Below are 15,966 nucleotides of genomic sequence, written 5' to 3' on the forward strand. Positions count from 1 at the left end.
ACTGCTCTACCATGGTGAGGGGCCGCAGGTCTGGCGGTCCCCCTCCAATCTTCTCCCACTCCCAGCGGTTATTGGCGGCCTTCTCCTGGGGGAGGTGAAACAAAAAACACACCGTGTTAGACTGGAACTCGCTGCCGGAGGAGGTGGTGGAAGCAGGGACGATAGTGACGTTTAAGGGGCATCTTGACAAATACATGAATAGGATGGGAATAGAGGGATACGGAAGTGTAGAAGATTTTCGTTTAGATGGGCAGTATGATTGGCCCAGGCTTGGAGGGCCTGTTCCTGTGCTGTACTTTTCTTTGTTCTTTGTTCTGACGCATGCAGCCCAGTGGATGAGGAGCTGGTGGACTCAGTGGCCAGGGCACCAGGCCATGGCGGCTGGTATGGGTTCCAGCATGTGGTGCGGGGTGGGGTTCGGCCACCTTCCGGATTGGGGGGGCGGGTGGGATAATGGATGTGTGGGACGCTGGTTGGTGCCAGGGGCCCAGTGCTGTCTACTCACGCTGGCCGCCCTGAGGGGGCCAGTTTTTTACGGCACTGCTGGCCGATCCGGATGATGTTGCTGGTGGCACTTGCTGCCTTTGCTATCTGCGCCCAGGCATGGCGAACGGCGGTGGCTGGCAGCCTCCTTTCCGGGCCGGGCTACAGGGATGGAACTCCTCCACAGCATCAAAGAGGGTCTCAAGCTCGGCGTCCGTAAAACGGCATGGCGTGCATGTTGTTGCCATCTTGTTGGCTGGGATGGTGTGTGGGGAGTGAAGTGTGGATATACGGCTGCAGATTGTCAGCCTCCTGAGTGTCAATTGCAAATCCGGCGAATCCCGCACCATTTCTCATTGGCATCGATTGTGTCCCACGTGGCGCCGGTGCTAACCCCTTAACAGTTGGTAAGTCCACAAAACCTGCTCCAGCGTCAACACTTTGTTTCAGGAACAGAGAATCCCGCTGCTTATTTTTGATGATGTGGAATCTGTATGGGTAGAACTGAGAAACATTATGGGGAAAGAATGTTAGTGGAGGTTGTATATTGACCCTCAAAATGTGGTGGTAATGGCATTAAACAGGGAATTAGAGGCACATGCGAAATAGGAACGTGTAGAAATATAGGTGACTTTAATCTGCATATAGATTGGGCAAATCAAATTAGTCACAATACCATAGAGCAGGAATTCATGGAGCACGATTCTCCGACCCCCCGCGGGCGGGCTCCCGGGTCCTGGGGGGGGGGGTCAAGCTGGCCCTGGGGAGTGCCCCCACGGTGGCTTGGCCCGCGATCGGGGCCCACCGATCGGCGGGCGGGCCTATGCTGTGGGGGCACTCTTTTTCTTCCGCCTTCGCATGGTCTTCACTATGGCAGAGGCGGAAGAGACCCCCTCAACTGCGCATGCCGATGACGCTCCCGTGCATGCGTCGCCTGGCGAAGTCCTTTCGGTGCCGGCTGACGTGGCGCCAAAGGCCTTTCCCGCCAGCCGGCGGTGCGGAAATCACTCCGGCGCGGGCCTAGCCCCTCAAGGTGAGGGCTTGGCCCCTAAAGGAGCAGATTGGATTCCGCACCTTTTGGCCGGCCCGACGCCGGAGTGGTTCCCGCGCTCCATTACGCCGGATTCCCCCGCCGGGTAGGGGAGAATCCCGGCCCTGATATGTATACGGAATGGTTTTCTTGACAAATATGTTGAAGAACTAACTAGAGAACAAGACAGGGTACTGTGCAATGAGAAAGGAATAATTCACAATCTAGTTGTGCGAGACCCCTTGGGGATGAACAACCATAATATGATAGAATGCTTCAACAAGATGGAAAGTGACGTGGTTAATTCTGAGACTAGGGTACTGAATCTTAATGAAGGAAAGTACGATGGTATTAGGAGCGAATTAGCTCTGATGGATTAGGAAACGTTACTTAAAGGGATGTCAGTGGATAGGTAATTGTAAACATGGATGAACTGCAACAATTATTTATTCCTGCCTAGCGCAAAAGTAAAACAAGAAAGGTGGCCAAACCATGGGCGGGGTTCTCCTTTCTGGGGACTCAGTCCCCATGCCGGCGGGAGAACCGGCGTCAACCACTCCGGCGTCAACAGCCCCTGAACGTACGGAATTCTCCGCACCTGCTAGGTGGACGGCGGAGGGGTTGACGGCGCTCCAACCTGTGCCGTAGGGACTGCGCAAGTTAGCGAATGCGCCGAAGGGCCAGCGTGATCTCGCGGATGCGCGGAACTGCCGGCGTGGTTCCGTGCATGCGCAGATCGGCCAGCATATCCTGGCGCATTCGCAGGGTGTTGTCTTCTCCGCGTCGGCCATGGCGGAGCCCTACAGGGGCCGGCGCGGCAGGAAGGAGTGCCCCCCGCGGCACAGGCCTGCCCGCAGATCGGTGGGCCCTGATCGCGCCCCCCCCCGAGGACCGCACCAGTCGACTTAGCTGCCACGTCCCACCGTGTGGGACCATGTCTCACCCACGCAGGCAGGACTGGCCATAAACAGACGCCCGCTCGACCCATCGGGGCCAGGAGAATTGCCGGGGGAGCCGCTGCCAACGTAAACCCCATCCCCGCTCAAAAACCGGCACCGGAGAATATGGCAGTCGGCAGCGGGGCGGGATTCGCGCCGCCCCCCCGGGGATTCTCCGACCCAGCGGGGGGTCGGAGAATCCCGCTGCATAGCTTTGAAGGGAAGTTAGAGATAGTATTACATTCCAAGGAAGAGCATACAAATTGGCCTGAAAAAAAAAAACAGACCTGAGGATTGGGAGAAGTTTAGAATTCAGCAAAGGAGGACCAAGGGAGATTAAGAAGGGAAAAATAGAGAACGAGAGTAAGCTTGCAGGGAAAATCAAAACTGACTGTAAAAGCTTCTCTAGGTATGTGCAGAGAAAATGATTGGTGATCCCTTACAGTCAGAAACCAGGTGATTTATAATGGGGGACAAAGAAATGGCTGCCCAACTAAATACATACTTTGGTTCTGTCTTCAGAATGGAGGACACAAGTAACATACCAAAAATGTTGGGGAACACCGGGTTTAGTGAGAGGGTGGAACTGAAGTAAATCCGTATTAGTAGAGAAATAGTCTTGGGGAAGTTGATAGAATTGAAGGCGATAAATCCCGAAGGCCTGATAATCTGCATCCCAGAGTACTTAAAGAAGTGGACCTAGAAATAATGGATGCATTGGTGATCATCTTCCAAGTTTCTACTGACTCTGGAACAGTTCACATAGATTGCAGGGTAGTTAATGTAACACCACTATTTAAAAAGGGCAGCAAAGAGAAAATAGGAAATTATAGACCAGTCAGTCTAACGTCGGGAGTCAGGGACATTCTAGAGTCCATTATCAAAGATTATGCAGAAGAGCACTTGGAAAACAGTGGTAGAATTGGACAGAGTCAGCATGGATTTATGAAGGGGAAATCATACTTGATAAATCTACTGGAATTCTTCGAGGATATAACTAGTAGAGTTGATGAGGGGGAGCCAGTGGATGTGGTATATTTGGACTTTCAGGAGGTTTTCAACAAAGTCCCACATAAGAGATTAGCATGTAAAATTAAAGCGCGTGAGATTGGGGGTAGTGTATTGAAATCGATAGAAAACTGGTTGGCAGACAGGAAAGAAAGAGTCGGTCTTTTCCAAGGGTCTGGCAGTAACTAGTGGGGTACCACACGGATCGGTGCGGGGTCCCCAGCTATTCCCAATACATGTTGATGATTTAGATGAGGGAACTAAATGTAATATCTCCAAATTTCCACATGACACAAAACTGGGGGGCGGTTTGTGATTCGGACACACTTCGTGGGTGGGCAAATGCATGGCAGGTGCAGTATAACATGACTAAATGTGAGGTTATCCGCTTGGATAGCAAAAACCGGAAGGCAGATTATTATCTGAATGGATATAAATTGAGAGCAGAATGTACAGCAAGACCTGGGTGTCCTCGCACACAAGTCACTGAAGGCATGCATGCAGGTGCAGCAAGCGGTAAAGAAGGCAAATTATGTGGGGATGGCCCCGCAAATCACATTCATATATTTTGGTCCTGCCCAAATCTGGAGGGGTATTGTAGGAAGGTCTTTAGGGTAATCTCAAGGGTGAGACTCCAATCAGATCCCCTAGAAGCCATATTCGTGGTGGCAGATCGGCCGGGGTTGGAAGCGGGTGCGGAGGCTGATGTCTTAGCCTTTACCTTGCTGATTGCCCGAAGGCAGATTCTGTTGGAGTGGAGTTCAGCTTCTCCGTCCTGTGTCTCGGCATGGTGGGGGGATTTGCTGGAGTTCCTAACCCTCGAGAAAGTGAAGTTCGAATTGAGGGGGAGGATGGAAGGGTTCTACAACTCAGGGGCCTTGTTCATCATGCATTTTCACCCCCTCAGACCTGTGATCTGCAAGTCATTCATTCATTTCTTTTTGATATTGATTTTACGAGGTTGTGATTGACAGCTTCCATACACTCCAGCTGTTAAAATTGCTCCATTCATCTCCCTTCAGGGTTAAGTAACTTTGATGTAGTCAGCTGTGAAAGTAACCCAATTGTTTATAAACATCAAGCTTTGATTGACAGCTCCCGGACCACTTCAAACAGAATTTGGTGCTTGCCATCCATCTCCCTACCAGTTGAGTGACTTTGAAGTGGTCAGCTGTGAAACTAACAGCACTTAATTCTGTTTGAAGTGGTTCAGGAGCTGTCAATGAAAGCTTGATGTTTATAAGCAGTGCAGATAGTTTCACAGCTGTGAAACTAACAGCACTTAATTCTGTTTGAAGTGGTTAAGGAGCTGTCAATTACAGCTTGATGTTTATTGCAGATAGTTTCACTAACAGCACTTAATTCTGTTTGAAGTGGTTAAGGAGCTGACAATTACAGCTTGATGTTTATTGCAGATAGTTTCACAGCTGACTACTGGGGGGGTCTCTGTTTAGGGGGTCTTGGGTGGGTTGCTTTATTCAGGGGGTCTCAGTAAGAGGGCTCCTTTTGTTTATGGAATGTTAATAACGGAAATGTGGCTTTTAATGGTCAGAACTGGATGGTTAATATGCAAGTATATGATATATTCAGAAAAAATTGAGGAAAAAAGGGAGGTGGGTAGTGTAATGATATGTATAATCTAAGGAGAGTAAAGGGTTAACAAGATGATGTTCATGTATATCAACACTAGATGGCATCACTGAGTTGTCTTATAAAAGGCTGCGTCTCTAAGCATTCTGGGAGGAGCTGATTGTGAAGGATAGTGTGCAGTTGAGTCAGTGTTGGTTGTATTAGAGAGAGATAATTAATTACTGTAACATAGATTCAATACTATTATTTTGGTATTCTGTTACTCAGTAGAGTGCGAGAACCATTTTAAGTAGTGTAAAATAAACTAGCTTTGGTTCAAGTATATAGCTCAATGTTCTTTGTAAACACTACAACTTTGGCTACCTTGGAGAACAATACAAGGAACATTACCGGTGGCAGTATTGATTAGGAAAGACATGGTCGTGATGGGAAGAGGTAATGCCCTTGAGGATACAAGGATAGGATCCATTTGATTAAAAACAAAAAGAGATCAGATCATGCTACTGGGGGTATTCTGTCAACTTCCAAATAGTGAGAGAGACTGTGGAGCAAACCTGCAGGGAAATCACAGATGTGCAAGAACTATAGGGTAGTGATATAGGGGACTTCTAATTATCAAAGTATCAATTCAGATAATATTAGAGTAAATGGTAAGAAGTGGGAGAAATTTCTGAATGTGTACGGAGCTTCCTTTATCAGTATGTTCTTGGCCCAACTAGAAACAAAGGCATTGCTGGATCCAGTGCAGGGAAATGAGGTGGGCCAAGTTTCAGTTGGGAACACATGGGTAAGAGTGTTCATCGTACCATAAGGTTTAGACTATTAATGCAGAAGAGCATTAAACAACCTAATGTCGAACATTTAAACATTCAATGAGATGAGAAATGACCTAGCCAGGGAAAAATAGAATGAAAAGCTGATGGGGAGAAAATTTATTACGGAACAATGGATGTCTTTGAGGAGGAGATACTTCAGACTCGGAACATTTCAACAAGGGTGAAGGACAGGAGTAGCAAAAACAGGGCTCTTTGAGTGTTGAGAAAGAGAGAGATTATCATGAAACAAATAAAGAGGGTGAGTTCTTCAAGAGAGAACTAGATCATATTCAATAGGTTGGAGGGAGGTGGAGAGCAGCAAAAAAAGAATACAAGACTAGAATGGCAGCTAACATAACAGAGACCCCCAAAATTTGCCAAGTATGTCAATAGCAAGGGAGTGGATAGACGTGGAGTGGTCCCTATTCGGAATAAGGAGGGTGTTGTATGCTTTGAGGCGCAGGGTAATTCTAGAATACTTGATCAGCGCTTTGTATCAGTGTTTACCTAGGACGAGGAATCTGACAAATAATCAGCAGAAGCAGAGATAGTAGAGGCAATGGATCGGGTGAAAATTGAGAGGGATGAGTGTTGATAGGATCCAGGCCATTTGGTGAAGCCAAAACCAAGGCACAGAGCTTTTCTTTATTGTGAGTTTATTGACTTATTTATTCTCACAGCACTCCTCCCACACAGTCCAGTGTGCCCGCTATCCCTTATTTATATGTGTTCAAATACATTTTTAAAAAATATTCATTCATGGGATGTGGGCGTCGCAGGCTGTGCCAGCATTTATTGCCCATCCCTAATTGCCCTCGGGGAAGTTAAGAGCCAACCGCATTGCTGTGGGTCTGGAGTCACGTGTAGGCCAGACCGGGTAAGAATGGCAGATTTCCTTCCCTAAAGGACATTAGTGAACCAGATGGGTTTTACATAAATCGACAATGGTTTCATGGTCATCATTAGACTTTTAATTCCAGATTTTCACTGAATTCAAATTTCACTATCTGCAGTGGTGTAATTTGAACCTGGGTCCCCAGAGCATTACTCTGGGTCTCTGTTTATTAGTCCAGTGATAATACCACTACCCCACCACTTCCCCAATTCGTACCAATCGCATGTTTGATAACCTTGGTGAGGTAATGAACATTACATTACAATGTAATTTTACAATGTAATTGACAAAACATTAACAAGGAAGTACTGGAAAGCTGGCTGTGCTTCGAGTGGATAAGTAACCTGGTTTGGTTGGCTTGCATTCCAAGGAAAGTGAGAATGGAGATAGCGGATAGACTTGCCATATTCTTTCAATCTTCCTCAGGGATGGAAAAGTATTGGAGAGGCAGCAAATGTAACAGCCTTATTCAAGAAGTGGGTAAGCATAGTCCTAGCTGCTACAGGAATGTTAGTTTAAGATCCGTAATGGGTAAGGCTTTAGAAAAGATCAAGGAAAAACAAGTCAACAGGCATTTGGAGAGGTTTGATTGCTGAAGGAGAGTCAACACAAATTTGTAAAAGGCAGAATGTGCTTGCCTATTCTAATTGATTTTTTTGATGAATTAACAGAGAAGGTTGATAAAGGGAATGTGGTGGCTGTTACCTATATGGATTTTAAGAAAGTGTTTGAAAAGCTGCTTTATTAAGTTAAATTGCAATTGCTGACAGCATGTACTGAATGAGGTACCACTAGCTTTATTCAGGTATCTTTTGATCCAGCAACAATGACCTCTACCTTTAACCAAGCACATTTATTATCCTCTCTACAATTCTGGCACCAGCGAATCTAGCACACATTCGGACTCTGTGCTATCTTCCTCGTCTGTGCCTCAGATTTGAACATCTGGGCTGACTGTTTCATGAGTATTCCAGCAGGTCCAAGCATTATTGAAACTTGTTCCATTTCAAAGATATCTCAATTCTTCAACATTAATTTGTTTATTGCTGTGCTTTTATATTTAGTAGCAATGACAGAATTTAACGTACTCACCTTAATCATACATTTAATGTCCACAGTGTAAATTAACTTCATGTACAGGTGGATCTTGGTGGATTGTGACAGGAACATAAACATGCATCTGAATCAGTCAGGGATTGAGCTGTAAATAACATTTTAAGAAAAATGTTCAAATCTTATTATTTTCTGTTGGATGCATGAATAAAATAGAGAGGTATTAGCATTTAGGTGATTATAGTGGCCTGGGTTAGTGGCCTAGGTTTTGTAGTCATCAGTGAGCAAACGGTGCTCAACGTTCATTACATGTTCAGCTGGCATCATCTTTTTCATAAGCTTTTGAGCAGCATTAGAAACAGAATAGTACCATCTGCAGAGGATCTGCAGCTTGTATGAACAGGGTAAGCAATAGCATTCCTCTTGAAGAATGTTCACTGAGATATAGGGCGCAATCTTCTGGCTGTTCTTGCCCGTGGGATTTTCCGGTCCTGCCGATGGTGCACCCAAACCCACGGTGTGCGGTGGATTCAATGGGAAATCCCACTGATGGCAGCGAGATCAGAAGATCCCGCCGCCAGACAATGGCAGGCCACTTTCTTCCATTGAGAAACATGCCGCGGGAAGGCCAGAGAATCTTACCCAGAGCGTCTAAACTAGTGTAATTTAGAATATTTAATTTGCTGGTCAATTATGTACAGAAAATGAACTGAAGAAAGACAAAGGAAGATGGGATTGAGAGGGGAGGCTTTTTTTTTTTAATTGAATTTTTAAACTTTTTGAAAATCTCCAACAATAATTAAAACCTAAAAGAATAGTGTCGGAGAAATTCTTTGGCAATAATTAAGACTTATCTCATCTTCAACAATGCATTTTAAGGCAGCATGGTGGTGCAGTGGTTAGCATTGCTGCCTCACGGCGCCGAGGTCTCGGTTCAATCCTGGCCCTGGGTCATTGTTTGTGTGGAGTTTGCACATTCTCCCCGTGTCTGTGTGGATCTGACCCCCACAACCCAAAGATATGCAGGGCTGGTGGATTGGCAACGCTAAATTTCCCCTTACTTGGAAAAAAAGAATTGGGTAAACTAAATTTATTTTAAAAAATACACTTTGACTTGAAAGGACAAGTCATAACTTTTTCCAGTATGGTTAGTGAATACCTAGAGTAGGCAAGTACTGGAAATTCACATGGTTGTTCAAATTTAACATAACTGTATTGTGTTAAGTTCGATTAATGCTAATTGACCCCATTTTAAAAGGTTTGTCAGGCTTTTCCAAGGAACTGGCTGTTAGTTCAATGTTGCAACATTCTCTTGCTCTCTCTCCCCATCATTCATTGGTGATTTCTTTCAATCAGATGCTAGTTTAATAATCCTTACAATTGTTCAAACAATTCATCTAATAGTTACTTCTATTGCATGCGTTTTCCATGGCAGTGGGTGTGTTACTTGCTTATTTAACAAAAGTCATTATGCTCATTTACCCCTGGCTCTGTAGTACTCCTCACCTCGCACTGGTATTTTCTGAGAGTTGGTTGGTGGTACAGTCATTTAACCCACGGGTGAGTCATATCTTCGGTTTGTTTTTGTCAGCATTTTGTCACATAACATAAAGTTATCCTACTAACAAAATGATGCAAGTGTTTTATAGTTCAGCTACTTAAGCATCGTAATTGATTAAGAATGCTGAATCATATTCACATAGGAAAATCTGGAACAAGAAATGGGTACCTGTATTCAACCATTGAGTTTTTCCTTCCACAACCCCCATATAGTTTAACTTGTCATGGATTGCGCTTTTTAGTTTTGTTTTTGGAAGGAGATGAACAAAAAGTAAAATATCTAAGAAATAAATGTGTATTTCAGTTCCTATTTTCTCAGGTAGGGTCATACAGAATTTGAGTATTACTGAAAAAAGAGACATACTATCAAAGCTTTTTATCTTACATAGATACATAGATACAGAGAAGATAGTAGCAGGGGGAGGCCTTTTGGCCCTTTGAGCCTGCTGTGCCAATCATCACGATCATGGCTGATCATCCAACTCAATAGTCTAATCCTGCTTTCTCCCCATAGCCTTTGATCTCATTCTCCCCAAGTGCTATATCACACCGCCTCTTGAATATATTCAATGTTTTAGCATCAACTACTTCCTGTGGTAATGAATTCCACAGGCTCACCACTCTTTGTGTGAAGAAATGTCTCCTTATATCTGTCCGAAATGGTTTACCCTGAATCCTCAGACTGTGACCCCTGGTTCTGGACACACCCATCATTGGTAACACCTTCCCTGCATCTACCCTGTCTAGTCCTGTTAGAATTCTATATGTCTCTATGAGATCCCCCTCATTCTTCTGAACTCCAGCAAGAACAATCCTAATCTAGTCAATCTCTCCTCGTATGACAGTCCCGCCATCCCTGGAATCAGTCAGATAAACCTTCGCTGCACTCCCTCGAGGGCAAGAACATCCTTCCTCAGAGAAGGAGACCAAAACTGCATACAGTACTCCAGGCGTGACCTCACCAAGGCCCTATATAATTGCAGCAACACATCCCTGCTTCTATACTCAAAACCTCTCGCAATGAAGGCCAACATACCCATTAGCCGTATTTACCACCTGCACCCAGGTCCCGCTGCACACTCTCTCCCAATTTACAACTATTCAGGTCATAATCTGCTTTCCTGTTTTTGCTTCCAAAGTAAATAACCTCACACTTATCCAAATTATACTGCATCTGCCATTGATTTGCCCACTCGCCCAACCTGTCCAGATCTTGCTGTAGGATCCCTGAATCCTTGTCACAGTTCACCCTTCCAACCAACTTGGTATCATCTGCAAACTTTGAGATGTTATATTTTGTTCCCTCATCCAAATCATGAATATATATTGTGAATAGCTGGGGTCCCAGCACCGATCCATGTGGTATCCCACTAGTTACTGCCTGCCAATTTGAAAAGGACCCATTAATTCCTCTTTTTGTTTCCTCTCTGCCAACCACTTTTCTATCCACCTCAATACATTTCCCCCAATCCCATGCACTTTAATTTTGCAGAATAATCTCTTATGCGGGACTTTGTCAAACGCCTTCTGAAAGTCTAGTACTCTTCAGGATAACTTGAAAGAATTTACCAACTTTAACTGGGGAACAACAATTTACACAGCATGCGAAGAGAGAGTGCTGATTGGTGCCAACTGGACTCTGATTGGTAGAGATGTTTCCATGGCGAATGTAGAATTTGGGGCAGAACACATGCATGATTCGCAGGCATTTCCGAGCACCGCTTACACCTATCCTCAACTCCAGCCTTAGTGAGATATGCCCTATATACCACCCAGAGCTGTATCTTAGCCTCCCGCAGGATGATGTAACATTCAACACCACCTCCTCCAAAATGGGACCCAGCTCCTCCACCCACCTAACCTTCCACCTCCTCCACCTAAACCTGCTCTTTCCCCATGATCCGACCTTATAACCCAGGCGTACCACCTTCCTCCGACCCCGCACAGGAGATAATCCGTTCTAACAAAGAGGAGGACAGCACCCCCGGGAATATCAAAAAAACTCGTCAGACCCAGTCACATACCTGAAATTACCTAAACACTTGAACCCCACCAAGGCCTGCTTTCTCCCTCAGCTCTTCCCAGTCAGCAAACCGACCCTCCAAAAATAGGTCCTTTGCCCTCCCAGCCCCTTCCACACCCCGAAAGTGGCATCAGGTTTCCCCGGTTGGAACATAGAACATAAAACATATAGTGCAGAAGGAGGCCATTCGGCCCATCGAGTCTGCACCGACCCACTTAAGCCCTCACTTCCACCCTATCCCCGTAACCCAGTAACCCCTCCTGACCTTTTTGGTCACTAAGGGCAATTTATCATGGCTAATCCACCTAACCTGCACATCTTTGGACTGTGGGAGGAAACCGGAGCACCCGGAGGAAACCCACGCAGACACTGGGAGAACATGCAGACTCCGCACAGACAGTGACCCAGCGGGGAATCGAACCTGGGATCCTGGCGCAGTGAAACCACAGTGCTAATCACTTGTACTACCGTGCTGCCCACCTTGTTTCCAGGAACAAATGGTTCCTGCAGATAGTGAACCACCTTGGGAACCTCCACCCACCACCACCACCAACTTAAAATGCTGGCGGAACTGCCCTCATATCTTTAACGTGGAGACGATCACGGATTCACTGGAGCAAATAGGCTGTCGCCAATGCCTCTATACAGGACCCTTACATTACCCCGATTCCATCCGTACCCAGGCAAATTCCTGGTCCCCGAACCAACCTAACACCTTCTCTGTATTGGCTGTCCAAAAGTAAAACAACAGGTTCGGCAGTGCCAGCCCCGCCCCGCCTCTCCCTCTGTAAGACCCTCCAAATCCGAGGAATTCACCCCGCCCATATAAACCCCATTATAAGTCGCTCCTCGGAAAAATGCTTTAAGCAGGAAAACTGGAAGGCACTGCAAATAAAAAGATGAATCGTGGCCATATATTAATCTTAATCACTCGCACCCGGCCTGCTAGAGACAATGGGAGGCTGTCCCACCTCTGCAAATCCACCCTCGGCCTACTCGCCAAACTAGTCAAGTTCAGCTTGTGAAGACTCCTCCTGGACATCCCAGAATCTCTCTGCACTTGTCCGAAACCCTCAAAGCAATTGCCAATGGCTCAATCGCCAATGTGAAGAACAATGGAGATATAAGGCAACCGTGCCTCGTCTCCCTTCTTGCAAGCAATTCTGATGAGTGAAAGGTGAAAAAAAATTGATAGCAAGTCTCTTTTTCAGCAATCCTAATTTCTAATGGGATGACCAAATAACAACACAAAACAGTTTGAAATGTTTTTCATGTAAAAATGTATCCTGTTATTTTAATATGATCAAGGTCACATTTTAAAAAGTTATCTGGTGTATTAAAATTCTTTGCTTTATATACACGTATTAAAACCTTGATCAACTCAATTACAGTTTGTTGACTCTACCGGGAATCTGTCCAGCCGCGGGTCCTTCCTTGCCTGGATCACCCCCATATCATCCATCACCTCCTTCAGCCCAATTGAGGCCCCCAGGCCCTGGACCAATCCTTCCTCCACCGTGGGAAACTCCAACCCATCCAGGAACTGCTGAATTCCCTCCTCCCCAGTCAGGAGCTCATACAGCCTCTTATAAAAGGCCTCAAATACCCCCTTCACCCCGTTGGGTCATCACCATCTTACCCTTATCATCCCTCACTCTACCATTTAATCTCCCTCGCCGATGCCTGCTTCCTCAACTGATGGGCTAACCTCCTGCTTGCCTTCTCCCCATACTCATACACTGCCCATTGCGACTGTCTCACTGCCTCCCCCGTAGAGACTAGACCAAACTCCATCTGGAGCTGCTATCTCTCCTTCAACAACCCTGCCTCTGGCGCCTCCAAGTACCTCCTGTCCACCCTCAAAGTCTCATCCACCAGCCTGGCAGTTCGTCAGACCCAGTCACACCTGGGGAAATTCCAGTTCGTCCAGAAACCACCCCATGACCCCATCTCTCATCCTGGGTCTGCCTCATAAAGTCCCTGGTAATACTCTCTAAATGACTCATTTATCTTCCCTGGCTCTGACACCACATGCCCAGCCCCAGTCCGGATCTTCAATATTTACCTGGACGCAGCCTGCTCCGCAGCTGGTGCACCAGCATGCGGCTCGCCTTCTCCCCATACTCGTATTGCACTCCTCTTGCCCTACGCAGTTGCCCTACCGCCCTCCCCGTTGTCAGCCTGTCAAATTGCCCCAGTAACCTTTTCCTCCTTGTCAATCCCTCCACGGTGGGCACCCTCAAATATTCCCTGTCCACCTCCACTACCTCGCTCACTAGACGGTCATGTTTCGCCCTCCTTTCCTTATTCGCACGAACCGTCAATGAGATAATTTCTCCCCGGCCACTGCCTTCAGTGCTCCCCAAAAAATGCCCGCCGACACCTACACATTCTGATTGAACTCCACATAATCCCTAATCGCCAACCGCACCTTATCACGAAAACCTCCATCCGCCAACAACCCCGAGTCAAACCTCCACACCGGCCTCTGCTCTCGTCTCGGGCACCTCATTTTCATTCACATCACCTCATTGAACAATGGCTTGATGGCAATAGTAGAGTGAGGAAAATGCCAGGTCACGAAGTTGAATGGAAATAACATCACGATGGAATAAATTGTGTTGCTGCTGCTGATAGTCCAGAGTATATCCTCGATGCCCAGTTTTGAGCTGCTAGATCTGTTCTGAATCTATCCCATTTAGCACAGTGGTAACACCACACAACAATATGGAGGATGTTCTCAGTGTGAAAACAGCATAGGGTTTTCCCGCCTATTGGTTCTCTCACTACTAACCTGGCAAATATGTTTTTAGCATGAGGCCAGCTCAGTCCATAATGGTGTGCTCAAGCTATTCTTAGTGATGGACATCAAAGTTCTCCATTCAAGCTACACCTGTGCCATTGCTACCTTCAATCAATTTCCAAGTGGTATTCAAAATAAGTGAGCATCGAGGACAGTAGATGGTAGTCAGCAGGAAGTTCCTTGTCAATATTTGATAATCAAGAGGCAATATTGAGGACTCATGGGCCGCGCCATTCCAACTGAATACCACTGTGCCACCTCTGATGGGCTTGTCATGTTGTTGGAACAGGACATACCCAGAGATGGTGGAGGAGGAATCTGGGATGTTGGGCATCATTCTGCAACTATCATGCTGTTGCTTGACTAATCTGTGAGACAGCTCTCTAAATATTGGTGTAAGTCCCTAGATGTTAGTGAAGGGGGCTAGCTAAGTGTGCCTTTGTAATATCCAGTGCCTAAAGAAACTGTAACCTGGGTGGTCCATTGGTTTTAAATCTTATTTGACTTGTTCACAGTAGTCTGCAAAACTGAATAGCTAGGTGGGCCATTTCAGAAGGTGGTTAAAAGTCAACTATATTGCTTCGGGTCTGGGTCAGACCGGGTAAGTACGGCAGCTCTCTGGAACGACATTAGTGAAACCAATGTATTTTTTGGAAGGCAGTCCAGTCGTTTCATACTAAAGAAACGCACTGATGAATTATTTTGAGGGCTTTTTTGTCTCTGGGTTGGCCATTTGACTGGGCTTTTATTTGTAGATTTCAAAATGTAATTGAGTTACTTAAAATGGTCATCCTGAATTACAAAAACTTTGGTGCATTCATCGATCTCTAAATGTCTTTTGGTCACCAAACTTTCATCATTCAAGACATGGACCATAGGAACAAAATCATTTGGTTCCATATTCTGACCTCATTATAATTGAGAATGTAATGGAAAGCATTTGCCATGTACTTGACAGATTGTTCCTCTGTTTGCTTTTCTAGACTTGGTTACGCTAACTAGGAAATCTACAACGGTGACACGGAGCTGTTCCATGATTATGCTGCTGGGATGTTATTTATCTGCGTGTGGGGAGAAGGGAAATGCGGTACTGTTATAAAGATGATGTTTCTGTGGCCTTTTACTGTGATTTGTACAAAACCTAAAATTTAAGAAAGACACACAACATTATTCTGATGTTAACTCTAGCAGGTTCTTGTTAAATGGCACTAGGATAAATTGTGCAATAAATTTCTAATGGGATATAAGCCGTTAATGGATACTGTTAATGTTTGACTGGAATGCCTCTTTCTGTACAGCTTGATTTTTTTTGCTCGGTCATATCCTTGGAGCTTCAGCCTAAAAACACACTGAAATCGCAGTACCTCGTTTGTTTACTATAGCTTTTGTACTTGTATTTTCAAAAGATACACTACTGTAAATTGTAAATACGTGATTCATATCTATGCTAAGCAGAAGGGTAACTTGTAACATTCACTTGGAGAAGTGAAATAAAGTTTTATTTACTGTATGACTGATGTATTTGTGTTTTGTCAGCCTGACCACTTGTTTGGAAACATTTGGAGAAATGCTTTTCCAAGATGGATTTACATGATGGTTTGCTAATTATTTGAGTGCCCTTCCCCAACCCCTGTTACAGCTATACTGCATAAAATGATGTCCATTTAATCACAGCATTGTCCTTAGACTTGCAGTGAGACCTGTGTCAAACTGAAAGCCTTTACAGACCACCATCTCTTCTGGTCTATCTGAAGTTGACAGAAGTTGT

General features: G+C 45.5%; 1 protein-coding gene across 3 annotated transcripts in view; it reads left to right on the plus strand.

Moving 5' to 3' along the window:
- Positions 1-15,708, plus strand: part of golga4 (golgin A4) — a 297,304-nt gene extending 281,596 nt beyond the window's left edge. For 2 of the 3 annotated variants that reach the window (XM_072467359.1, XM_072467361.1), the window contains 2 exons: positions 9,309-9,372; positions 15,182-15,708. In XM_072467359.1, coding sequence (XP_072323460.1) covers positions 9,309-9,338 — 30 coding nt within the window. In that variant the 3' untranslated portion in view covers positions 9,339-9,372; positions 15,182-15,708. The remainder of the gene's footprint in view (positions 1-9,308; positions 9,373-15,181) is intronic. The other variant, XM_072467360.1, reaches the window with a different exon arrangement.
- Positions 15,709-15,966: the final 258 nt, after the last annotated feature.

Source organism: Scyliorhinus torazame, chromosome 11 (genome assembly GCF_047496885.1).
Source record: "Scyliorhinus torazame isolate Kashiwa2021f chromosome 11, sScyTor2.1, whole genome shotgun sequence".
Taxonomy (NCBI): Eukaryota; Metazoa; Chordata; class Chondrichthyes; order Carcharhiniformes; family Scyliorhinidae; genus Scyliorhinus; species Scyliorhinus torazame.